The following is a 27776-nucleotide window of genomic DNA, read 5'->3' as shown; positions in this document are numbered from 1 at the left end:
TTGACTAGGGTTTTTTCTTCTTTTCGGTCCCTTGCTTTCAGCTCCCTTTTTTTTTCTGGTAGTAGGCATTATTATTATTATCCTCTGTTGCTAAGTGTATTCACAGTCTGGGAGTTTGACTGTCCTGACCTATACTCTTTATACTGTGTTGTGGTCGGGCTGGAGTTGTTGTTTTTTATCTTGTGTTGTGGGGCTTGGGGAGGACACTAAGCTTACTTGTCTTTAATTTAGGTGCTTTTTTGTTAAATTCTCTTCCTTTGTAGCATATTGTTATTGTATGCTTAACTTTGTACTGTATTAATGCTCCTCATTGGGATTTGGGGTTTTTAATTTGTAAAATGTTTTGAAAAACTAATTTAAAAATGTTTAAAAAAACAAAAAAAACAAAAAAAAAAAACAAAAAAACAATCGCAATTCTACTTGCCCCACCTTAATTTGCACTTGCTAATGAATCCCAAACTTTGATTGGCTATTCCTTGACCTGAGTGAGTCACTCCTTCGCTTGCTCCCAATTTGATTCGCCGCTGTTCAAACTTGACATTATTTTACCGTTGTACTTTTGGAATATGACAGGTAACTTGAAAAAAACCTGCAAATTCATTGAAACTTTTATGGCCTGGAATATTGGAACTTGAACCAGAAATATCTGCATACAGCAGAATATAATGCAACCAGTCATCTTCAATGGGAGATGGTGGATGTCACACTGTAATTTCACAGCTAAATAATTGTAAAGTAAGCTGAGAAAGCATGTTATTCCTGTAAACACATTGGTTCCGGGTCTGCTGTCATTTAGTGGAGTTAGGTCAACAAAGCCCTACAAACTAGGCATGGACATTCTGCCCATTCATTTCCTCAGGTATAACCATGAAGGAATCCCCTTTTTGCTCATATGACATGACATGCCAGGCCAGGCTGTGAATTAGATTTGTTGGGTTTCCAGTGATCACGTCAGTACACAAAGCTACTTGAATGTAAGAGTTAGTGGGCAAATTGAAATTTCCATATTCATATGTGCATGGTAAAAATCCTAAAGTTGCTAAGTGTAGAATGCAGGATAAATGAAAGCAAAAGACCCTACAGCTTTAGTGTGAAAAGTTTGGAGCCAGAAATCTCATTTATTTAATGTGAAGTTTGCAAAGTGTTATTACAAGGTAAAAGGTGCGGTCTTACTTATTGTATTTTATATATAGATATTTCTTTTGAACCAAGACTGGCCGAGAAAACATGCAATACAATTTTTATACACATTTAAGCAATCAAGTGTTGCATTATACCTGTGACGGAGAACTGCTCCAATGATCTCAAAATGTTCCTCAGCACAATGATGAAGTTCAAAGGTTGACCTACTCAAATACAAGTTTTATTTCTCCATCCTGCCTTGGTGCTTTGTTCTGCACCATTCAACTTGCTTTATCTGCATGGGCGTGACCACAATGATTTATGCAGGCTTCAGAAAAGAGACACTTAGCACTGTGTTGAGAGACATACTCATCTTCACACTAAACAGTTTTTAATTTTTGTGTCTGGCTTAATCCATTTCAGTCAATCATGTATGTATTCAAAGTTTTTTCTTTTCTTCCCATTCTCTCTCTGTTTCATCAAGTTGCTCTTCCTTGGCCATTGATTCGTCAGCTTCCTTTATTTGCTGTGGGAACAAAAATCAGATCACAGAGTGGCCAGAAACTTTGGTGATGTTTACCTTAAGCAAGGTAAGAATAAGTCCTGTATTATAATCAAGGGCAAAAGGTAAGTGGATCTGAGGGAACAATATGATACAGTAATAATGTTGTTGCAGCTCCAAGACATTTTATTGAAACAAACATAATACAGTAGATTCTGGTTAACTGGGCCATTGGTTAATTAGGGCAACCACTTATTATTTGAGACAAATCTTAAAGAACAAAAACAAAATGAGAAAACAGCCAAGATTGCCTTCATTTATTTGGGACTCTTCTATGCCACTTAAGTGGGCCAGGAGACTATTGTTGAATAGTTTCTAACTAGTGTCAGGAACATACACTTGTTTGGTCATGTGGCGTGTGTGTGTGTCTCTCTCTCTCTCTCTCTGTCCCCGTGTGTCCCTGTCTGTGTGTCCCCATCTGTGTAAAAAGCAGTGATTTTTGTCACTGATATTTGTAGAAATAAGAAGATTGTTCAGAACTGTTTTGCAGTCACTGTGGTTTCAAGCATTCTTGCTTGGAGATGCCAGAAATGACTGGGAGTACAGATGAAATTGTTTCACTATGTCAAATTATTCATAGTTCCTAACTTGAAGGTATCAATGATCATCTTGAATGTTACAATGAAAATGAAAATTTGAAGAATGTGATAGAAGCATTGTATGAGGGCGATCTATTATCTGCACTAGATCTCTGCACTGTTTTGTTCATTTACAGTCAAAAAAGAACACAGCAATGAAATTCCATTGTTGACAACAGGAAATTAGACAGGTTTATAGTACTATAGTAGAATTGGTAGTGATCTAAACTGTACTGTATTTCATTTAAATATATGATTTGTTACAGTTAAACTGTAATTTGGTTTTACAAAAAATATTTTAACTATTTCTATGAAACTGTCACTAGTTGGGGCAGCTGCTTAATTGGGCCAAAATGTACTGTTCCTGATGTGTCCCAATTAACAAGTATTCACTATACTACACAATTGATGGACTGGATGTTTCTTCAATCCAAAGATTCTAAAACTAGCAAGCATGATCTTAGTTTAAGGAGTTAGTTTTCTGGGACTTAGATAAGTAATTTCAAAGGTTTATAAATATTTGTCATAGCCTATTTGAAGTTAATGGATAATTAGTTGTCAAATATAGTCTGTGATTTTAAGCACTATAGAAAGGAATGCAAAGGTGAGATTGGATAGCAAAGAGGAGGAGGCAGTAATGCCTCTGGGACATGATGCAAAATCCAATAAAATCCATTAAGACTCAACATTTGCATATCTGCAGCATCTTTCACCATTATGATGTATCCAGAAACTTTCTGAATTCCAAAGATAAGAATCTGAGCATATGAACCAAAGGTCTGAGCCCATAATTTGCACAAGACGCACCACTACATTTCTCTCATCTCAAAGTTGTGAATATTTAACTGAAGTGATATATAGCACAAAGTGTAAATTAGCAAAGATTTCATGAGATGCTACAAAACACAACTGGTAACAAAATAACATTCTGTGGTAAGTGTCATGGAGGATTAGAGGGTGGCAAAGAGAGAAGGACTGGAAATAAACTTGAATGAAAGAAGTTTCTTTACACCAGCATCTGTTCAATTCTGGACTGAAAACATTGTTTCTATTTACCAACACATCTTCATTTCTACAACATTATCCTACCGAAATGGATGATGTAATGTTTTCAGCAAAATCTCTCAATTATTTCTAACTTAGGAAATAGTGCTTGGATCAACCATTACTTGCTTCATAGAATTACAGATGAATATTACTGTTGCACTAAATTTAATTAACTACTGTTCAATACATTTTTGTAATAAGAACTTGTCTCACTGGGTTATGGAACACAGCAGTTTCCCAAAATAAGGCATAAAAAAGCAGTTATAACAAAAGGGAGATGTGAAAGATCAAGTGTTAAATCAAAGAAAAACAGCAAATTCACAATTTTAAGCATGTAAGTACATTGGAAGCAGTTTAGAGAATGTTTACTACACCACTACTGGAATGGAAAATTGCTTTTGAAGAATGATTAGGCAAGGCGTGTATCCCCAGAGCTTAGAAGGATGAATCACAACTTGTTGAAGTAATATAAGATTGTGTGAAAGGGTATTTCCTCATGTGGTAGAAACAAGGGATCACTGTTTACAATAGCTCTGCCACAGTTCTACAAATACTGGTATGTAAATAAATGTTTTCTGCTCTTGACCATAAGACATAGGAGCAGAATCAGGCCATTCTGCCCATTGACTTCTCAATCTCATTCTCTTGTCCTCTCCCTGTAACCTTTGACACCCTTATGAATCAAGAAGCCATCAACCTCTGCTTTAAATAAACCCAATGGCCTGGCCTCTACAATCATCTGTGGAAGTGAATTCTACAGATTATAAAATAACATTTTCTTTTTCCTTTTATAATGAACCAGTGACAGCTGATAAATTTATAAGAATTAAAGTGTGTCAAATTAATTCATGGCCCTCACTATAAAGATCACACAGCTCATGCAGGTTTGTGTTATTTTTAATCTTCTACATGCTGCAGCAGCTGGGCTCAAAAGTCTGATCCTATTCACTGACAAGATCCTATCATCTCAGAACCTTTACCTTACAGAAACAAAATGTAGATTCTTTGCACATAAATAATTAAATTTTCAATTTAAGTATGCATCTCACAAAGATGAAAGCCTTAAAGATGTTTGACAGTGTATCACTCTGAAATGGTAAATATGACCCTTTCAGTCTACATTTCTCCCTGTACCTTTTAATTCTGTTTTCAAAAATTAACATGTTTTGACGTTAACATGGCATCCTGCACTCCACTATTTCAGTTTTCTGCCAAATTTTCTACTGGGAAGGAGAAAAGCATGCTCAATGAAAAATACATTCCACCCAATATCTAACTGCCAGTTTCAGCTCTCCAAAGAAGAACTCCCTACTAAATTGTCTTTACAAGATACCAGCTAACAAACCATCGATGATGAACACTGCAACTTAGTCTTTTTAAGAATCATGATACATTACAGGAGGTTAGTTAGAAACTCCTACCTATTAACACTTTAAGAAATAACAGACAGTTTATTAATGACAGACTCAGTACTGTATAATGATACTAGACTTTGTGTAATGTGAAGATAACTCATCAACTGCTAGCAATAGTGTTGTTTCCAAGTTAATGCCAAGCCAAATGTATTTGCCCTGACTGCATCGAATTCCTCCTTTGATCTGGAACTATTTGGAACAATTGTCCTTATTCCACATCTTGGTTTTGCTAAGCTTCCTAGTGGATACATTTGGCTCTCGGTACATCGGCTTCCTGCATGTTGTGCCAATCACAGTAGCAATGCTTTAAAAAGCTGCAAAGTTCATATTAGCCTCATTTATCCAACCCATAGACCATAGTCTGTACTCAGCAGTTCTCAGTGTGGTGAACATAACCTTGGCAAGGTAATTTTTCCATTCAGGGCTGGCCCATCAGCACATTACTAAATAATAACGATACTTTGGAATGTGCTGGCACTGCATTCAAAGAAGGAGGCAAGGTATCAACAGAAAATTTGAAGGGCCACAATTATAACTTGATGTGCTGAGTGGCTGTCTCCTCATTTATACTGTTTGCTAAATAAAACACAAAACAGTATGCAGAAACAGGTCCTTTGGCCTACGATATCTATGTCGAATGCAATGCTGAATTAAACTAAATCTCTTCTGCCTGCACATGATCCAAATGCCTCCATTCCCTGCATATTCACATGTTTTAACAGTCTTTTAAACACTACTATTGTATCCATTTCCCCAAAAGTCCTGGCACCGCATTCCAGGCACCTTGCCTTGTACACCCTTAAACTTTCCCTTTTCACCTTAAATAATCTCCTCTACTATTTGTTATTTCTCCCAGGGAAAAAGAGACTGTCTATCTGTGCATCTCATAATTTTTACCAACTTATATAAGGACCCCTTTCAGCCTTCAACTCTCCAGAAAAAAAACAACCCAAGTATGTCCAACCACTCCTTGTAGCTCATGTTCTTTAATTCGTGCAAAATGTTTAAGTTTCAAGTTTAATTATCATTTAACCATACACGAATACAGCCAAACAAAAGAGTTCCTTCAGGGCAAGGTGCAAACATGTTACCAATAACACATATGGTTATGATTTCAGAAAAACATTCAGTAATAATATAGCCCAAGTCACCAAGTTGTCCTAGCTCAGTTTATTCTTCCACCTAGCAAATACTGGAGGGCAACATTGACTAGAGGGGCCAGTCCCCAACCCAGCTGCACACAGCCAGCCCCGGCTTTTCCTTCCCCGGTGACAACAGGTGACTCCGAGGCATGAGGGTCTTGTTCACGCAACACCGATCCCCCACTGTCAGTCTCACCAATGAACCAGTGAGTCAGTATTTTATGTTAACACTGTCCAATGGGGCCTTGCGATCACAATAAAAACATCGAAGACAATCACTTGCACCTTTCTTTTGGACCAGGCATCGATCTTGGCACAACAGAACGCAGTACGTCCAGCTCCAATACTATCAAGCAACTCATGAATAGGAAAGTTCTGCAGTACTTAATGGTCTTGGCATCCAGCAGTGACTTGCGTTCATAGACATACAAGATCAATAAATACACCTTTGATTGGACCCTGAGTGGCCACTACATCCAAGCACCCTGCCATCTTACCTAACCAGAGATTCCTGGTAAACCTGCATTTCCCCCCACAGCCTCCACTTCATTCCTGTATTTGGGTGAGCAGAAACACATAATACTCTGTACAGTCTAACCTGAGTTTTATATAGCTGCAACATAACTTCCTGATTCTTGCCTTGATCATTGAAGGCAAGTATACCATATACCTCATTGCACACCAACAACTGCACACTGAGGATGTCACTTCAACTGGTGATGAAACATCTGCAAGCTAACTGTCAAACTAGGCAAACCATGCAACATCAAATTCTACATACCATCTTGACTGCCCCATCAACATGTGTGGCCACTGAGCATTGGAAATGAACCCCAAGATCCTCTTGTAAATTAGTGCTATTAAGGGTCCTGTTGTAATTATATACTTTTCCCTTACATTTGACACAAGTGTGCAACAAAATTGCAACACCTCACATTTTTCTGGATTAAACTCTATCTGCCATTTCTCTTGCCCATATCTGTAGATTAAATTCACTCTCCATAATTCCACTAATTTTGTGTCATCTGCAAACATTCTAACCACCCATCTATATTTCCATTCATGTAATGAACAGCAGAGGCCCCAGCACTAATCCCTGTGGAATACCACTGGTCATGGACCTCCAGCCAGAATAACACCCTTCCACAACTACCCTCTGTTTTCAATGAGCAAACCAATTCCGAATCCAAACTGCCAGTCACCATGCATCTTAACAGTCATTTCTGCTAGTCTTTTTCAGAAAATGGGAGCATGGAACTTCACAGCACAGAAGAAATGATTTCTCTCCTATGGCTGTCTCTCAGACTTTCAGATTTGTGAATATTTTTACAGAAACAACAGTGCTACATGAATAAGTCTTAATATTTCTAACAGCCTGTGTCAAAGGGCATTGATCTTCATGTATTCAGATCACAATAGCAACTTCAATACAAAAGTCACAAGCAACATCAGACCTGCTCCAGACTGCAGGTGGCTTTAGCTTCCAGTCAATGCATTAACTGAGAGGATGTCTAAACTTTTGGCAGCACTATTTGGAGGACAGTGGAGCTCTGTATTGTCTTGACCAATAGTCACCACTCTAAAGAAGCAATAGTTTATCCCATGTTAATTTGAGCACTTACAATCAAGCTTCAACTACCACACTTCCCATCATACAGTTCTGAGTACACTTGAAAAGCATAGCCGACTGCATGGAACTTAGTGCCATTCTGAGGTTGTAAATGGCCATTAATAAAATACATCTAGTCTTGCAATTATTAATTCTACTAAATTATAATAAACCTGATGTGCAGACAAGCAAGAAGCTCGCTAATCCACTGAACCCTACGACCATTTAGTTAAAGCAGAAAGTTTATATTTGTCTGGATAAGTGATCCAATTTGCCACCATCTTAGTGGAAGACATACATACAAGTAATTGAAATTCATGTGATGGAATTATTAAACATCTTGAGTTTTTAATTGATCATTAACTATCACACCTTACCTTTCGTTTCAGGGCCTCCATGGACTCAAACTCCATCCTGGCCACTTTAGTACGGATATCACTTGGGATGTCCGAGATGGCAAATGCCAGGATAAATTTCAGAGCCAACAGAGCATGCTGCAAAATATAGGGTATGCAACATCAAAATTCATGAAAATACACAGGACTTATTTCAAAAAGCTTTATTGTGTTCATATTGCATCATTTCAACATGCAATTATTCATACAATTATTTCCTTAGATACACTGACTGTCTGAAGGATGAGATGAATTTACTCCAACAGGCAGTTAACCATTTCTGCACAACAGTACCTGACTGACAAACAAGAGAAAATCTGCAGATCAGGAAATCAAAGTAATACACACAAAATGCTGAAGGAACTCAGTAGGCCATGCAGCATCTATGGAAAAGAGTAAACAGTCGATGTTTCAGGCTGAAACCCTTCATCAAAACGGGGAAAAGAGTTGAGAAGTCAGAGTAAGAAGATGGGGAAAAGAGGAAGTACAAAGTTGTAGGGACCTTCTCCCTTTCTACCATTCAGGGTCCTAAACAGTCCTTCCAGGTGAGGCAGCTGGGGTCATCTACTGCATCTGGCGCTCCTGGTGTGGCCTTCTGTATATCAGTGAGACCAGGCACAGATTGATAGACCACTTCACCAGAAAAAGCGGGATCTCCCGGTGGCCACCCATTTTAATTCTACTTTCCATTCCGACATGTCAGTCCATGGCCTCCACTACTGCCGCGGTGAGGCCACACTCAGGCTGGAGGAGCAATACCTGATGGCATGAATATCAATTTCTCGAACTTCCAGTAGTTTCACCCCTCTTTCACCATTCCCCTTCCCCCTTCCCTTTCTTCCAAGGCCTTCTGTCAGAGTTCCCCTTCTCCAGCCCTACATCTCTTTCACCAATCGAGTTTACAGCTCTTTGCTTCACTCCTCTCAGATTCACCTACCACCTTGTAGTTCTTCCTCCCCTCCCCCCACCTTCTTACTCTGACTTCTCATCTTTTTCCAGTCCTGATCAAGGGCTTCAGCCTGAAATATTGACTGTTTACTCTTTTCCACAGATGCCGCCTGACCTGCTGAGCTCCTCCTGCACTATGTGTGTATCCGGTTGAAGTTTTCTCTAAATCATGAAGTAGTTTGGCAATGTTGAAGATGACAGCCACGATCTATCTGCACCTCCTGAGAAGACTGGCAGAATCCTGGTTAAACTTATCTGAAAGAGGGCACCCTCCATGGTGGGACAGTTTGCTATTCCTGCAATGGAATAAAAACTTCTCACTTGAAATACAAGATCAAGAACACAAGAAATAAAAGTAGAAGAGGCCAGTTAATGCTTCAAGCCCACTCCAACATTCAACAAGTGCAAGGCTGACCTTTCACCTTGATACCATTTTCCTGCAATATCCCCCTACCCTTTGATTCTATAATGATTTGAAAACCTATCATTTTCTGTTTAACCCCAACTCTAATGTAGTCCATGACTGTGCTCCACAGCCTCTGGGATAGAGAATTCAAAAGACTGACCATCAAGCATTTAAATAAATCCAGAATTATAAACCCAAACAAGAGTAAAAACTAATGTCCTTCTGGGGAGCAAATATGCCTTCCTCATCCACTCTGGTTTGCATACCAGATTAGAGTTTACTCTAAACTCTCCAATGGTATTGATCCAGGAAGCTACTCAGATCAGAAGCATTTAAGTTAGACTGGCAAAATGGTTTTGCCAGTGATGTCCTCATCTCATGAATGAATAATCAAGGAAAATCATCAATATTGCACTTGAGCCAAAAAAAGAATGAGAGCATGAAAATTCAACCTGCAGCAATTTTAATAGGATCACCATCATCAACTGCTCTGCCTGTCAACACTTCTCACTGCCTCAGTAAATCAGCCAACATAATCAAAGACCCACTCACTCTGGCAAATTATACAAAAGACTCAAAACATGTTCCAACTGTCTCAGGGGCAGCTTCTATCACACTGTTATAGAATTACAGAACAGTGCCCTCATATGACAGAATGGACTCCACCTCAATCCACTTCATCTTGGCTTGCACCTTATTCTTTGCCTGCAGTGTACTTTCTCTGTAACTGTATTATATTTTTCCCTATTACTACTGAATGTACTGATGTGATGAAGTGATCCGTATAGATAGCACCTGTATGGATACAGTAAACTTTCACTCTACATCAGTAAACGTGACAATAATCAACCAATTTTCCCCAATGTTTGCTTTGACTGCAATCCCTCAAACACAAAGACACACGGCTACTTTTCCCATCCGTTCACTTCCGAGATTCTTTCACTGATGAATTCAAAACTTCCACAACTTCACAACTTCCAGCTCCATCAATTGAACATGCCAAATAAATTACTACACTAATATTTCTTTTTACAGCCAAATCTAGCTATGAACACATGTCAATGGGTGACTTGCAACAGAAAAAAAACTTGTCATCTGATGTTTTACAGTCGTGGTTCCACTACTCCCTCTGCTGGTATTAACATGTAAGTGGGTAAAACAATAATTTTTATCACAACTGACAGGATAATTGCATCTAGTTCTAATGTCATCTCATAGTGAAGCGGGTAGAGGTGGTTCACGAAAATAAAAATCACTGCACTTTCAGAGCCAGTTAATCCAAAATAAAATGTTGGCACGTTAGTATGATGTCTCTGTGTTTTACAGCCTAATGAAGTATGGTCACTGCAGTAACATAGACAAGTACAGCACAGCAAGATCCTATGTACCACAGTGATACAACAGTAACAAGACTGCTATCTCTGGCAAAGTTGTTCAAGTGCAAAACACCAAGGAGGATTTCTATTTCAAAATAGTTTTGTGGGACCTTTTACACCAACCAGTCTAAATTAAGCAGAAAATAACATCTGAGGATATGAGAGTGTCCAGAAAGAGCACAAAGTTGGTTGTGAGGGAACAGCCAAAGCAAGTTTCCTATCGAAATATGGCTGAATTACTCACCTGTTCCATTTACACCCTTATCACCCCTCCTCATTTAGTCCTAATTAGCTCGTCTCAAACCTCTCTCCATGTGTTTGTGCAGTGCCCCCTTAGATGAATCTTTAATAGTCAGCTCAGTTATGAATTGTGGTACACAGTTATTCTCACCAATTTGGATCTCGAGTTCCTTCTTGCATCTTTCCACAAGTAGAAATAAAATCAGTACTATTCTTGGGCTGCGGTATTTCTACACAATTAAATGCACACCTTTCACCCAACCCCCTTCCCCTTCATTTAGATTGAGGTAAAGACCAATGTTTCAATGGCTTAGTAACTACTTCCTACACTGGTTTGTTCACATGGGCACTTCAACCTCTGCCCATCCACAGTTCCTCATCGAGATATTCTCATTTGTCCCTCTTGGATCCACACTGATTAGAACTCCATCTGCCAGTTTCACCCACTCACTTGACCCTTAAGTATCCATATGATAGTTGTTGTTAGTGTCTACAAAAATTTACCAAAACTCTTAGTGCTGTCTACAAACAAGGATACACAACACTATATCCTTCACCTTTCATTGATAGGTATGGTGAACAGGCTCCAATACTGACATCTGGAATCAAACTTCATCACATTCTGCTGATCAAAATACAATTTCTTGTCAGCAAAACAAAAGATCTAGTCTTTGACCAGAAAGGGGACAGTGTACACGATGCTGTTTACATCAATGGCAATAAAGTGGAGAGGGCTTTCCAGGAGTCAACACCCAGGGCATATCCTGGTCCGACCATGTGACACCACAGAGAAGAAAACTCATCAGTAAGCCCCCTTCCACAGGAGGCTGGGAAATCTGGCAGGTCCCTTCCACCCTCACCACAGAAAACACCCTATCCACATATCGAGGTTTGGTATGGCAACTGCTCTACCTGAGATCACAAAAAAAACTGCAAAGACATGTGAACACAGCTCAGTCCATCAAAGAAATCAGCCTCCCCTCCGTGGACTGTCCATACCTCTTGCTGTCACTGTAAAACAGCCGGCATAATCAAAGACCCCACTCACCTTGGACAATATTCCTTCTCTCCTCTCCCTTCAGGATAGAAGACACAAAAGCCTGAAAGCATATGCCACCAGACCCAAGAACGGCTTCTATGTCGCCATTTATAAGATTGATGAATGATCCCTCAGTACAAGATGGACTCTTGAACTCATAATCTACCTTTGTATGACCTTGCACTTTATTGTCTGCCTGCATTGCACCCTCTGTAACGTAGCACTTGATTCTGCATTGGCTTAGTTTTCCCTCAATGCACCGGTGTGTTGAAATGATCTATCAAGGATGGCATGCCAAACAAGTTCTTTACTGCACCCCAGTACGTGTGGCATCAGTAAACTAATTCAATCTGATACATCCTACTACCAATTAGCTGTTAAAAGCCTGCCTCTCCATTCCACTCACTCAGTTTTATTAACACTTCCTTCTGCATACCTTATCAAATACTTCTAGAAGCCCACATAAACACCTAATCTGCACTGAGTTAAGAGATCCTCAAAAACAATTTAGTTTATTCATACACAATCCAAATTTCACAAGTTAATACTGCCCGCTTACTCAATTGAACCAGGCTAAGTATCTAGTTCCTCTATACCAAGTGACAGATTTGAATATCCTGTCATATCATTGACCCACTCTTTCTCTCATGAATTAAAACCAAAATGACATTTGTAAGTTTTGGACAAAGAAGCACGAATCTTAAGTCTGAAGAGTTATACAAAATTCTGCACCACCTCTCAATCCTTTTTCTCCCCAATATGATTGGGTGGAAATCAACAAGCCTTGGGGAGATTTTTCCTTTAACCCTCATCCCCATTTCTTTCCAACGGACACTGATTCCAACAAATTTCACACCATCACAGATTATAGTTTGTTTATATACTTTCTTTATCAAGCAAAGTATGGTTTGGGTCAATCTTTGTGCAATCAAATGCATACAATTTTAATTTCCAAACGTTTTTCACCCACTTCAAAGTAAACAAACCAAAGAGACTACACAATTTAAGTTGTTTTGCATAAACTCATAGCCCATTGTTTGAAACAGAATTTTTCATCAGTTTTACAAATTAAATAGCATGGGTACAGACAGTATATGCCCATGTGAACAGATATTATAACCCCTTTTGCTGACAAGTTGCCATGGATCTAATAAAGCTAACTACTCCTTGATAAAACACATACGGTTAGGAAGGGAAGGAAGCAACTTTTCAGTTGATTAAAAAAATTACATTTGAGCCCAATTAAGTTCCCTAGTTGCAAATGCTTAACTTACCTCGACAGCCACAACCAGCAAGACAAGCTCTATACTGTTTGTCTGAAAAAGATTCTTTACTTGGGGTGACATCCCAATCAATGCACAATTGGTCATCACGGAAATAATTCCCATTGTTTCAAAGGCTAGCTGTAAAAATAAGAAAATACTCAATTAAAGCATATATTAAAATCAATATCCATATTAATGAGAGATCTTGGGACTAAATCATTATGAATAAATAGCAAACGAGAAGTAACATTTGCCCCAAAATTATCCATAAAGATTTAAAGCATGGTAAATAACAATTGTTAAAAATAAAATACTCAAGCAAATAATTGGCAAACATTTTGTACCACTTTAAATCCAGACAGCAGTTACTAGAAAAATTCCCCACTCTAAAAACTAATTAAATGCAATATTTCTAACCATTTGCACTAACAGCATCCTACAATGATCACCATATCAGATTCTTCGTGAGTTTTAAACTCTCTGTATCGTCTAACGAGTTGGAGAGTCCAGTTGCTGGAGTATGGCAAAGAGACCAAATCTAATACAGTATTTGAATGATCTATTATACCAACAAGATGCAAAAGTTAAAGTGGGTTAATTGGCACGCATCAGGGCCAGTACATTTCGGCCCAATTAAGTGGCTGACCCAATTAGCCAAAGTTACATGGAAATCGTTAAAAAGGTAAAAAAAAAAGACAAAACTACCATTTAACTGAGTAACAAATTGAGTATTTAAATGAAATACAGAATTGGAACACTACCAGAACTCCAGTACTGTAAAATTTTATTAATTCCTAATAGTTATAGGCAAAGGAATTCAAAGTACGCTAAGGTGCTCTTTTGATTGACTAGATGAACAAAACCAGCACAGACACCTAGTGCAGACAGGAGACTGCCTTCAAACAGTGCTTTTGACGATTGCATCCTCCAAATCTTCATTTTAATTGTAACTTTCAAGATTATTGTGAACATCTTCTAATTCTTCACTACTAACTTGAAGTACTGGAATCATTTCATTTTCACATCCGGCCATTTTTGGCATCTTCAAGCCTGAATGCTTGAAACTGCAGTGAGCAAGATAGTTCTGAATTGTCTTACTGTTTACTACACGCAGACTATCAGTGACAAAAGTCGCTGCTTTTTGACCATAAGCACCACAAGTGATGCTGTTTAAGAACTGTTCATTCTAAGCACTGACACTACTACTACTACTACTGCTACTGCTACTGACACTAGTTAGAAAATGTTCAGCTGATCTCCTGCCCCAATTAGGTGGCAGTGTGTCCCAAATAAATGAAAGGAATTCTGGCAATTTTCCTGAATAGTTTTTGTTTTTAAGAGTTGCCCCTAATATGCGGCTGCCCTGTCTAATCGAGGGCTCAATTAACCGGAATCCTCTGTACTGCAAATATGAGAAGTGCAAAACAAAAGCAGTAAATGTTGTAAATGCCCAGCAGGTGGGGCTAGTTCAGAGCATTCCAGTGAAGGATCATTAGCCTGACATGTAAACTCAGTTTGAAACAACAGAATATTTTATTTTTACTTTACTGTATTTAGAGTGGAGGTTCCCAACATGTGGTCCACAAACCCCTTGGTTAATGGTAGGGGGCCATGGCATAAAGGACATAACCCCTGATTTAGAGATACACCATGGTAACATGCCCTTTGAGCCCAACAAATCCATGCTGCCCGATTAACCTATACATCTTTGGAATATGGGAGGAGGAAACCTGAGCACCAAGAGGAAACCCACACACTCATGGAGAGAAATTACAAACTCCTTACAGACAGTGGAATTGAACCTGGGTCACCGGTGCTCTACAAGCATTATGCTAACCATTAACCTACCATGCTGCCAGAACATGAAAATGTAAGAAGAAAATAAACAGGCATGGGTTATATGCCTACTCAAGCATAATCCACCTTTCCTGTATCTCACCAGTTTGGAGTCCTTTCATGACCAACTTCAGTTTCAGCTTTACATTTACTTAAATGTGTATTCATTAAGAGATCGGGATAAGAGTCAGGTTTATCACGGTCTTATATGATGTGAAATTTGTTGTACTGCTGCAGAAGTACAGTGCGAAGGCATAACTTTACTATATATTACAAAATAGTGCAACAAAAGGAATATTGAGATAGAATTCATGGACCTTCTGTAAATCTGATGACAGAGGGCAAAAAGCTAATCTCAAAATGTTGAATGTGGGTCTTTAAGCTTCTGTGGAAATCTCAAGAGCCTTTGAACCTCCTCAAGCTAATGGAGTAGAGCCAACTGCACACTTTCTTTATGACTGCATCAATGTATTGGAGCTCTGTACAGATCCTCACATCTGAGCATCAAATTGAGCACTAGTTTCACAAAGAATTGACATTTCACTCTTACGACAGCTTTCTGAATCGCGAATCATTAATGTCACTGATTAAACCTCAGTACACTGAATCTCCTGGTTCTGATTTGGGTATTTTCTGGAAAGAACATAGTCTTTCATGCGCACCTTGATGAGGTCTGTGATGTCTGTGGAACATTCATTCAGATCCACAGATGAATTTTGAATATAGTCCAGTCCACTGATTCAACACAGTCCCTGAAGTTCTTCTCCACCTCCCTTGATGGTCCTCAGTCTCTGCCTGTATGCTGGGGGTAGAAGTACAGCTGGGCGATTGGGTTTGCCAAACTGCAATGGCATGGTAAGCATACTTGATAATGGTGTAACCTGTAGCTGAGTGTTGGCTCCTTGAATTCCACAAGACCTTTAAGGCACTTCAAACTGGCCTGGTTGAAGTCCCCCCACAATGGTCAGGAAGGCATCAGGGTGAGCTGCCTCATGAATGGTGATCATGGTGCTCAGCTCCTCCAGAGTAGGCCTGACGTTTGCCCGTGTGGAATGTACACTACAACCAGGAAAACAGTGGAGAACTCCCTTAGCAGATAGAATGGATGCTATTTGACTGCCAGATATTCAGTTCCAGTCCTGCTCCCCTGATCTGAACTGCCACATCTGTGCACCACAGTGAGTTCATTACTAAGCTAACAGTGCCACCTCTACTTTTACCAGATGACGCTGTTGGTCCATGTGGTGGATGGTGAAGTCCTCGGGCTAGAGTGCTACATCTCTGTGAAGCAGTATACACAACAGTCCCTGATGTCCTTCTGGCACTGTAATCATACAGAGGTCTTCAGTATTATTTTCTAGAGCAGGGGTGGAATTTCAGGGGGTACAACAAAGAGTGGCTTGGGTCCTTGAATGACGAGTCATCACTCAGCCAGCTGCAAGTGTGCCTTGAGAAATGGTAGTCCCAAACACACTCCAGTCTCCCGCTGCCCGAGTCAGCATTGAGGATTCTCATCAGTGTTACCTGCAGACAGTAGGTAAATTACTCAATTATAAAATTTTAAAAAGCCGCATTTTGATCAAAAGGGGCTGAAGTCATTCATTCGTATTTGTCTCAATGTATCAAAGAAGTTTTTGAATTTCAAAGGTTTTTTTTCTCTTAAAAGGTTTTTTTCTTGAATCGTTGATAATTTTGAATTGTGTTAGATGAGGAGGTATCATGGTTCGCACCGAGGACTTTGAATCATGTGATGGGAGTTTATATTTCCGGTAATCATTGGAAATAGGTGTGTAAATTCAGTAGAGAGTAGCCTAATAAGTCGCGTCGCGTCCCCGTAGCATTTCCACCTGACAATTTATCTTGGCGTAACCACAGATAATATCATAATATTCGAAAGCGTATTTCTCGTGATACTTTGCTATAGGCGTGTCTGGTTGAGTAAAGCGGTCATCCCTGACTTAGTCAGATAGTTTTTCCTCATATTAGCTCATATTTTTCTCTTTACCCATAACCCTTCATCATGTCAAAAAGAAGGAAATAGAATGATGACTATGTGTGCTTTGATTTCACTTGCACAACAGGAAATGATGGCTTGCAAAAACCCCAGTGCATTCTTTGTAGCATTGTATTTTCCAGCTCAAATCTGAAGCCATCCAAGCTTCAAGAGCACTTCAAGAACAAGCATGGCGGAGCTGATGTTGAAGGACATGATGTTGGGTCATTGAAAATCAAAAGAGCTCATTTTGATTCACAAGGAACTCTTCCAAAATTAGGTTTTGTTTCTGTTGAAAAACCACTACTTCTTGCTTCATACCAAGTGGCATATAAAGTGGCCAAATCCAAGAAGCCCCATACAATTGCAGAAGATCTCATCAAGCCATGCGCACTGGAAATGGCAACAATTATCCAGGGCAAAGAAGCAAGAAAAAAATTTGAACAGGTGCCCCTATCAAATAATGTCATTCACAACCAAAGCAGTGATTTGAGTGATATTTTGGACCAAGTCATCTCAGATGTCAGAGCTAGTCCTCTTAAAATCTCTATTCAGTTGGATGAGTCAACTGATGTCTCCAGTTGTAGTCAACTCATCACATTAGTGAGGTATGTCAATAATGGTGCTGTTAAGGAAGACTTCCTGTTTTGTAAAGATCTGAAAACAAACACAACTGCAAAGGATGTGATGCAGCTGGTGAAAGACTTCTTTGCCAAACATGATTTAGATATCAAAGTCATTGGTTCTGTGTGCACTGACAGGGCACCTGCAATGCTTGGAAATAAATCTGGCTTTTCTGCATTGATGAAGAAGGAGATTCCAGACTTGCAAGTTACCCATTGTTTCCTTCATCGGCATGCATTGGCATCAAAAACATTGCCTCCAAATTTGAAGAAATTCCTTGATACTTGTGTGAAGATCAACTGGATCAGGGGGCGTGCTTTGAACCATCGTATCTTCAAATCATTTTATGAGGATCTGGGAAGTGAGCATCCAGTTTTGATTTTCCACACAGAAGTCCACTGGTTGCCACGAGGACAAGCTTTAACCCGCTTCTTTGAACTGCGGGAAAAAAATCAAAGTTTTTCTGGAGGAGCGTGAATGTGATCTGGTTGGGGCAATGGAATCACAGGAATTCGCCCAAATGCTGGCTTACTTAGCTGACATTTTCACTCGAATGAATGACCTGGGTGTTCCTCTTCGAGGAAAAGGGATAAACATATTGAAGGCTTGTGAAAAGTTGAACGCCTTCAGAGAAAAGTTACGCCTTTGGCGTTGAAGGATGGAAAGAGGCAGTCTCTCAAATTTTTCTTCACTAGAAGACATGGTTGATGATGCTTGATCCATAACTCCTACTGTGCGTGAAGAAATTGTGGCTCACTTGGAAATGCTGTCAGAATCGTTTGATGGATATTTTGCTGCTGAAGACCAGAAGATTTCAGAAGAATGGATCATGAATCCATATTCCTACAATTTGGAGAAAATGTCAGATGATAAAGAGCTGAAGGAAGATCTTATTGATTTGCGGACAAATTGAGCTCTTGAAATGCAATTTGAAAGCAAGACTTTGGAGGAGTTTTGGTGTGCAGCACTGGATATGTTCCCAATACTTGGTGGAAAAGCACTCCGTGTCCTCATTCCATTTGCAACAACATACTTGTGTGAATCTGGATTCAGTTCTCTTTTGTCAATCAAGACAAAATCTAGGAAGCGCCTGAATCCACAGGCAGACCTGCGGATCACAGTCAGCAAGAAATTTCCACGTTTTGACAAAATCATGAATGAGAAGCAGGAGCAAAGAAGTCATTGAATTTTATGTTCACAATTGGGATTGATTTTACTGTTTACAATTTTTTCTGAATAAATTAGAATCTAACCACTCAATTTATATTTGCATTTTATGCACTGAGTTAAAGGCTTATTTTTTTAAGTTCAATTTGTTCACCCGCAGTATTGTATGTGGTTCAAAAATTAGAAATTAGACTTCTTCATCTTCAAATGTGATATTACTTTTGTAGGGGGTGCAAACATTAATCAAACATTTCCTAGGGGTGTGGGGCATAGAAAAGGTTGGGAACCACTGTTCTAGAGATTATACACTAGCCAATAGGTGATGGATGGGCCTTAGGGCCCTGTGCTTCAGTTTCACCTGGAGTCCTCACTAGCAGCCATTTATCTCTCCTGGTGATATGCTCTGAGCTTCTAGCTGCTGCACTTGTTCTCTGGGTGGTCTGGAGACACAAATCTACCAGTTCTGGAGATAGCTAGTTCTTTTAAATTACTTGAAGCAATGTTACTTACTACAGTGTATGTGGTTTCAGACTTCAGCAAAAGTAATTGTAAACAGAAATACTTAATGATTCCATGGGGAGCTGCACACAATAAGTCACCCTTCTCCAGCACCATTTTTGAGATGAAAGCATTCCAAAGTTTACTATCCTCTACATAAACAAAATTTCTTTTACATCATTCCCATTCTCCCCCTCCTTCTCCTGGACCCACATTTCACCCACCAGCTTTTGTTCCACTCCTCTACCCTCCCTCTCCCTTCACAGATGCTGATTGACCCACTGAGTTCCTCCTGAGTTGCTCCAGATGTTCAGCATCTGTACCCTCTTGGAACCCCCTTATCCTGAGACCATGATCCTGTGGTTTCAGACTCTACAGCCTGGGGAAACAACTTTTCAGTTTCTATCCTCTGTCAATACCCCTCATAATCTTACTCATTTCAACAAGATTACCTCTCATTCTTCTCAAATGCATTAGCAAACAGGCAATAATTCTGCTTACCAACCATACTCCTATATCAGCTGCAGGCTCGAAGAATGGTCTTTGGAAGACATTACACATTTTAAGCCCATCAGAATAGACTTCAGTGATGTTGTTTAAAACTGCTAATATGGCAGCAAGTGGGTAGACACACGAGAAAAGGCTGACAAAGCCAAATTGTTGAAACAGTTCCAAGTAATCATCAAATGTTCCCTGTGAGAACATGGACAACAAGAGTTAAAAATCATATTTATTGCTTTACAAAGGATTATCAGCTGTGAATCAGCAAATGAGTTATAAGGCCTCAAGCCTCCCTCTTGATATGCTTGATGGTGTATTAAGAATACTGCACTGTGAGATGGTGCTGTCTTGTGGATGTCCTAAAGGTGCTTTACAGTTAATAGAGTATTTTTTTCAGCTAGTCACTGTTGTAAATGTGGGAACTATTCCAGCCAATTTATATAATGAATGACACCCAGCAATTACATCATTGTTTGGATTGGTTGAGATACATATTAGCCAGATCACAAGATAAATTACTTTTTAAAAAAACTTTAGAGCCACAAGATCTTTAACCCATGTGAAGGATCATATGATTTAACATCTCATCCAAAAGAAAGCAGTGCTGACAACACAGAACCTCTGTACAACACTATGAAGTCAGTCTAGATTCTGTGTTTGGGGCTTTGGAGGGAGACTTGAATTGACATCTTTTGATTCACAGGCAAATAAAGTTATGACTAAGATAGAAGACATTCTTAAGTATTTGAGGGACTCTGATGAAAATCTAAAGGCCACGTAACCTTATAACTGTGACATAAGCATACCAAATATCTGTCCATTTCTCCTTCCATCTTGACTTGGTCAACTAATGGAAGTTCTTTTCCTAAACTTCTAATTCGAAGTTTCTTCTTGATGTTCCTGTTACGATGTTTTTGTAGCCAGTAAGGAAACAATGATTCCACAAACTGGTTGAGTATCTGCGAGGTGATGAGTAAGGCAGCCAGATTCTATAATGGGCACAAAACAAACCAGAGTATTTTTAATTTTAATGTTGATCTATTTTGTTTCATTGAACATTTTCTCTTTGACCCACAAAGCCCAGCATTGTGCATCTTGACCAAGTAACCATTACTCGTAAATTAGATTCTGTTGCATGTGTTAGAACTAGTTCTAGGTGTAATGCTTCACACCAGTGTGCTGTGCATCTACCTCTCTGAACCACACAGCACAAGAGGCCGCTTGTCATTTTGGTTCTGTACAATTTTATGCCTTTTCTCTGTTCATTTACTGGAGTCATGCAAACCTATGATTACGTATCAAGTATGAAGTCAATTCTTTTTTTAAAAAAAAAAGACTGCTGTGGAATTTACTCCCATCACTCCTTCATGCACCATAACTGGTGGAAATATCTTCTCTTTAAAAACCATACTTAAATCTTCACAATTTCTTCTCCTATCCCTAAAGATATCTGAAATCTTTCATAGCAGGTACTATTCCAGTTCTCCAAGGTCCTGATAGACTTCCTAAAATATAAGGTACAGAATCACATAGTACAGAAGATGGCCTAACCCAGTATTTTTCATATAACAAGTTCAATGTAATTTAACTGCCTCTATGTATGAAACCAAAACTCCTGTTTATGTCAGCTTGCATGTCTTCTTCAATGATTTAATTGTTTTAATTGGTTTAAATTGTTTAAATGATTTAATTGGACTTAAGAACTTTTTAAAAGCTATTATTAATGCTTTTTGAGACGGTGATTTAGATGCGTATCATATTTTTTTACTGAGTTAAGTATTGTATGTAATTAGTTTTGCTACAACAAGTGTATGGGACATTGGAAAAAAAGTTGAATTTCCCCATGGGGATGAATAAAGTATCTATCTATCTATCTATCTATCTAATGCTAGATTCCTTTAGTTCCTACACCTGTCTTTCAATTACTCAAAAGCAGGTGATTAGCCAGATTTCTTTCCCCAGCATTAGATAAATGAATACGAAGAGGTTTCTGGTCTGACTGGGATAACCTTATTGAGCTTTCAAGGAGATTGAAGACTTTAAATGTCAAATTACATCTGACGTTATTTGAGCTGGAGATTAGATTTACTACTTTTAATGATGAGGAATTTCAATAGTTACCAGCCAGCAAAAACATTAAGGATGGCCATAGCAAGAAGAGAGCAGTACATTGCATCTATCATGCATGTCAATGTGCTACAGCATTCTATGTTGTGCTTGGGTTGAGATTACAGAGAGGAGAAAGAAAGGGGGTGATGGCATAAAAGATAGGGCCAAATGAAGAACAGAGAAAACCAAAGGAAAGAGTTTACAAATAGACAATAATGAAGCTGAGGAACAGAAAAATATATTTAAAATTAGAGTAAAGGCTATTTGAAGAAGCAAGTTGGGGCATGGTTCAGCACATCAAAAAGATGTGCATTTCTGTAGGGATTCCATGAATTCAGAATCTCAAAATGCAGTCTGCAGACAGTGATGTACAAATGAGGTCTGGTCAGTGGAGTAATGAAGGAAACATACCATTTTTAAATGGCATGCTTCCATGAACAGCAATAAATTAAATAATGTTTTTTTAGTGCTGTTGACTGAGAGATAAACATTGACCAATGGTGCTTTATATTCAAGAAGAATGCACAAGATAAAAAAAACAGACAAGATTAAACAAGGGAGAATTCAAAATGACATTTGTGACATGAAATTTCAGAATCATTCCTAATCTTCTGAGCTGACAAGGGTGCTGTTCAAACAGGAAGGAAGATTTGACATTCAGTCAAACAAGATGACACTTATGGAGCAAAATTTATACAGCAGAATATAAACAGAAAATACTTCATGTATCAAGCAACATCCATGGACAGAAAACGTTTCATTAGAGCTGGAAAAGATGGAAATCAAACACAATGAGGAAGGGTTAGAGAATAAAAGGGAATGTCTGTGATGGTGTACTGTAGAGTGTGTGCATGCACCATTGAAGTCAGGGTTACGTTTGCACACAAAGCCCCACACCCACCGCCACATATAGATACACAACTTTTGCTGTCCAAGTAAACAAAATGCAATAATTGCAGATGACTATTTTTCCTTGATAGTAGTAATGACTTGGATGTATAAGGAATCACTTCAAAATCTGTAGGAAGCACACATCAAAAATATTGGAAAAAGAGGTGAATTAAAAGATTTAAGAGGATTAAGACAGACTGGTGAAATACACAGATGAATGGCAAATGGAATAATTGTAGAGATATGTAAAATAATATATTTTGGTAAGATGAACAAAAGGTAATATAATGCATCCACATATCTTTAAAATTGCCAGGACTGATCGAGCTGAAGGGATTCTCAGCCTTATAAACAGAGATGTAGAAAGAGAAAAAACCAAGGTGATTATGTTAAACCTTTAGAAAACACTGCTTTAACCTGTTAGGCTAAAGGGCATGTTTCTGTGCTATATAACTAAGACTGAAACTAGAATATTAAATCCATTTCTGGTCACTGCACTGACATCCAAGGGAGAGAACAGGAACAATCCAGAGATGAGGGACTTCAGTTACCTAAATGGACTGGAGAAGCCAGGATAACTCTCCCTATAGTAGAAAAAGTTGAAAAGTGCTACTTTAGATTTGTTAAAGGGTCTGGATAAAATGATGATTTCTACAGGCGGAAGAGTCAAGAATCAAGGTACAGGTTTAGTAACTGGCAAAAAACCCCAGACATGAAATGAAGAAACATTTTTGCACACAGCAGGTGATCTGGGTGATGAAAGCACATTCAATTGTTACTTTAAAAAAAGAGAGAAATATGGAGAAAGAAAGAAAACAAAACTGATAGCTCATGCACAAGGATGGCCTTGATGTAAATTGACTCCTACAGGCTGCAATAATTGTGGTCCTGTGATGTTAAGAGATTAAGGATAAGTACCAACCACATTAGTTCTAATTTGCCAATTGGATAAATAGTAGCTTAAAAAGCAAATAACAAATGTGGAAAGAAGGCACTTTTAGCAAAATGCTGAATAACTAAGGACCCTTTTGCTGAAAAACTGTAATCTTTATTATTGCCTACCAATGACACACAGCAAGCAAGTCAGTTACTGTAAGTCAGTTAATTGCAAAATCACTTACCTGTCGTAGAAGTTTCATATCCTGAAGAATAAAAGCGATATAGAAGAGGGATGCAAAACAATTTATGAAATTGAACTGGAAAGATGAAAATTATTTGTGTAAGGAAATCATTGAGACAGGATAACAATTCAAAACTTCAACATTAGAATAAAACAAAACTTCAGTTTGTTATTTTTATTTTGGTGATAGTTACTTTGATACTGTAACTTCAGCTGTTCTTACATTAGCAAAAGTCGACACTATGAAATTTATCATTATGAATGCAGTTGAAGCGTCATATTTGTCAGTCCCTCCATATTTCCCCATTCTCCCTCTGCATAGCTTGCCAAGTCATCAATTCATGCAGCAAAGTGGAGTAATGGAGTAAGCACCAGTAATGGGAGTTTTACCCCTTGAAATGATATTTGACTGACTTTTGTTTTCAAATATGAACTGTCTTCACTAGTTGCATTAATTTCCTGTCCTTCCCTCTCTGGCATTCATTGGTATCTCCTGATTTTACTTCTCTTCTATTCCGCAACAACAACACTTAAATATTCAAAGAATGTTACTACATAAGTCTTGTAATTATTTGCAGTATGACTGTGCACTCAAGACTGACACCATCATTATCCAACAATAAAGTATGGCCACTGACAGATAGAACAGGAAACTGATTTAACCACTCTGGAACAGAACTTGGAAAATTCAGGAAATGCCACTATTTTAGTAATTGTTACGCAGCGTTTACAAACAATGAAGCCACGCAGTCTAATTTGTCAGCTCCAATAGTTCTGCTCCACATTGTTTCTTCACCCAATGCTACCAGCACATCTTTCTACTCCTCCTTTCAATGTGATAATGCCTCAACTCTTGTTTGGCATATAGTTTTTCTTTGTAATTCCTTATTGGATTTATTGGTGATTAACGTACATTGTTGATCCCTTGTATTGGGACACTCTGCAAGTGGGATCGTTGACTTTGTCAAAACCCTTCATAATCTGAAATCCCTTAGACACTTTATCTTTGGAGAAGTCACAACTGAATGGACACTGGCAGTCTTCATTATAGATGACCTGAAGTTGAATTAATGATCCAGCTGCCTAAACGTGCATTCAAAACTTAGTGCTTTGATCACCGTTCAGCTCATATCAACTTATTTTCTTTAATTATGGGTAAAAAAAAACATTAAATAGATCACAGGCTCCTCAAACCTCAAAAGGAAAAAAAATGGCCAATGACCATCTTAACTCTAAGCACCAGCCTTGAATCAATATTTTTTTTCATAGGCCAGTAAACATTAACCAACATCCAGATTAGTGCATTTTGATGGAGACTGATAGTACAGATTTTATAAAGAAATTTCTAATCTACCAATCCTTTCAATTTAAAAAAAAAAATCACATGTCCTATGTACTTTTGATACTGGGCCAGCTGATGTATTATCTCTTCAATCTAACCCTCAGAGCTTCGGTCCTTTGAATACCGTGGGTGACATTTGAGAACTGAGGTCTTTTATTAAACTTACCACCAATACTTTGAGAACTAAGTGATTCTGATACGATGACTCAAGCCTGTGGTTTTCTACAAACACAGAATATGTACATCAATCAGTAAAATGAGGAACAAACAAAAAAAAAGACATAAGAAAATGTGGAATGATATTTCTTACTGAAGTGACAGAATTACAGAATATAAACCACAAACACATACCATTCAGTCTAACCTGTTTGTACTGGTTTTGAACTATATATGATTCTCCTAGATATCCTTTATCTCATCCTTTCATACATCTTTCTATTTGACTATTACCCAAGGGTTTCCTTTCAAAAGTGTTGTTATTTATCTCAGCTACAGCCCATGGCAGCAAGGCTCAACATTCTAATCAGTATCTGAGCACAGTAATATATATCTTTTTCTAAATACTTACTTCAATGATTACTTATTGAAAATCAAGTTTAATTATTACCCATGGATCACTTGGTAGCATTTTTGCCACAAAATCAAAAGGTTATCGGTGCAAGTTCCTTGTGCACAAAGACTGAAATGACCAGTGCACTACTGAAGAGTAGCTGCACGGTTGTAGGTGATGTCTTTCAGGTAGATGTTAAATTGGGACCTTGTATGTTCTCTTAAGTGAAATAAAAAAATCTTATGACAGTTCTGTTGGTAACTATTATTACCTTCAACTAACATAACTGGTCATTTTTCAGTGATCATAGAATCCTTTTCTGCAAAAAGAACTGCTGACATTAAAAGAGTGACTGCTTCAATGGCTACAAAATGCCTTCTAATATCCTGAGATAAAGAAAAACACATCACTTTATTATTTTAAAAGTTATCAGACTAAGTTTATATTAGTTTTACTCTATTACTTCTCCAAAAGTTGATAATGTAATTCCTAGCAAGCTAACAAAACTACAGGAACCATCAACAGAAGATATGCTCTTTAACATGCAGATGGCGTAACACATTCTCTAATGCTGTACACAGTTTCTGCAGAGGAAATTAAAAAACTTCCTGTTTATGTCTTGTAGAAATTTGTTATAAAAATCTGTACTATTTTATTCAGTCGTGACATATTTACTTCTAATATTCACAGCTTCATTTCAATTATACATACGTCTTGCACAGACAGATTTTTACTAGATTCACAATCGTTACAATCATTTAAGATAATCTAATGGAGATGCAAGAATGATTCAGGGCTTATTTGTGACTCTGAAAGTTGCATTTTTCCTTATTTCATGGCTGCATTCCAACTGGAATGGCATTAGCAGATTGGCATCAGGAAATGAAAGGGAAAAAAAGAGAAATATTTAGAAAATCACCTAGTATCCATAAAGAAATTTTTTTTTAATCTTTAATGGTCAATTTCCATTAGGAGCTTCCAAAAGAAGGGACTTCTTGCATTCCTATACCTTTCTAAAGAAGAGGATGGCCTCGCATTTAAAAATCCACAAAGTGCCAATAAACTCAGCATGAAGTTTGCATGCAGCAAGTTTGTTTTAAAGTGAATTTGGTGTAAAATAAATATAGGTCACAACATTTGGGAAACACTAATTTGCACAGTGCCACGGGATCTATATGCAAGACAGGGCCTTAGTTAACATCTGCCAGAAAATGACCCATGGATAACACTCGGGGTTTTTAAGCTACAGTTTATAAACCTCTTACCCATCATGCTAATTCCCCTTTAAACATTATTCAACCACCTCTACAGTTCCAAGTTAGCTGTCTCCACTAATATTCTATGCAGTCTCTTGTTCACCTCAAACTACTTAAAGTAATTAAAATAACTTGTGATGATCTCTCTGCTGTGGCCAAATGAAGAGAGTACAATGTAAAATAACTGATCCAAACTGATACCCGAGCTCTCAGAGATCACAGTAAAACTGCTTGATACAAGGCCTTTAATTTGGTAAAAATATCGAGGAAATTCAAATTGGGTGTCAAACTTTGACTGACATGAGATATTACAAGCTAACCAAATCCTCAGTCACATTCTAGCTGTTAGTACCATTACTGTACTTGGTCCAGTCTCTTTAAATTCATCTGATTGCTCCTTCCGTGATTTATATCAAACTGTCATCTACACTATCCTCCTGTAATTTGTGATCAAGTTTAATCTTCAGAAATTATTTTCATTTTCACAAATATTTCAATATGCTGTAACTGGTGCCATAGTGAGCTGACTGGCTCAGTCTCACCGACTGCTGACCACTTCTCCTATATTTTTAAAAATACTTTTCTCTCCCCAACCCTAAACTATAATGGACTAACTGTCACATCTTGTCAGTTCTTTCTTTAAATCACCTTATATAGAATTGACCAGTTCAATTAATAAGAAAGCTTTTGATAAAAAGTGCAAGGAAATTACAAGTGACACAAGTTGGCCATTGAAATGAGTGTG

General features: G+C 38.2%; 1 protein-coding gene across 3 annotated transcripts in view; it reads right to left on the bottom strand.

Annotated features, from left to right (window-relative positions):
• Positions 1-27776, bottom strand: part of ano10a (anoctamin 10a) — a 66716-nt gene that overhangs the window by 12840 nt on the left and 26100 nt on the right. For 2 of the 3 annotated variants that reach the window (XR_012099451.1, XR_012099449.1), the window contains exons 7-13: positions 25392-25447; positions 23885-23959; positions 20570-20752; positions 19764-19955; positions 13154-13282; positions 7853-7969; positions 1278-1648 (exon numbers count right to left, since the gene is read on the bottom strand). Coding sequence is in view for 1 of the 3 variants with exons in the window: in XM_073050143.1 (XP_072906244.1) it covers positions 1562-1648; positions 7853-7969; positions 13154-13282; positions 19764-19955; positions 20570-20752; positions 23885-23959; positions 25392-25447 (839 nt within the window). In the remaining 2 variants the exon portion in view is untranslated. Of the gene's footprint in view, positions 1-1084; positions 1649-7852; positions 7970-13153; positions 13283-19763; positions 19956-20569; positions 20753-23884; positions 23960-25391; positions 25448-27776 lie in introns of those variants that run through there. The other variant, XM_073050143.1, reaches the window with a different exon arrangement.

Source organism: Hemitrygon akajei, chromosome 1, assembly GCF_048418815.1.
Source record: "Hemitrygon akajei chromosome 1, sHemAka1.3, whole genome shotgun sequence".
NCBI lineage: Eukaryota > Metazoa > Chordata > Chondrichthyes > Myliobatiformes > Dasyatidae > Hemitrygon > Hemitrygon akajei.
Note: the sequence above shows the minus strand (reverse complement) of the source record. Positions and strands in the feature narration are given on the sequence as shown.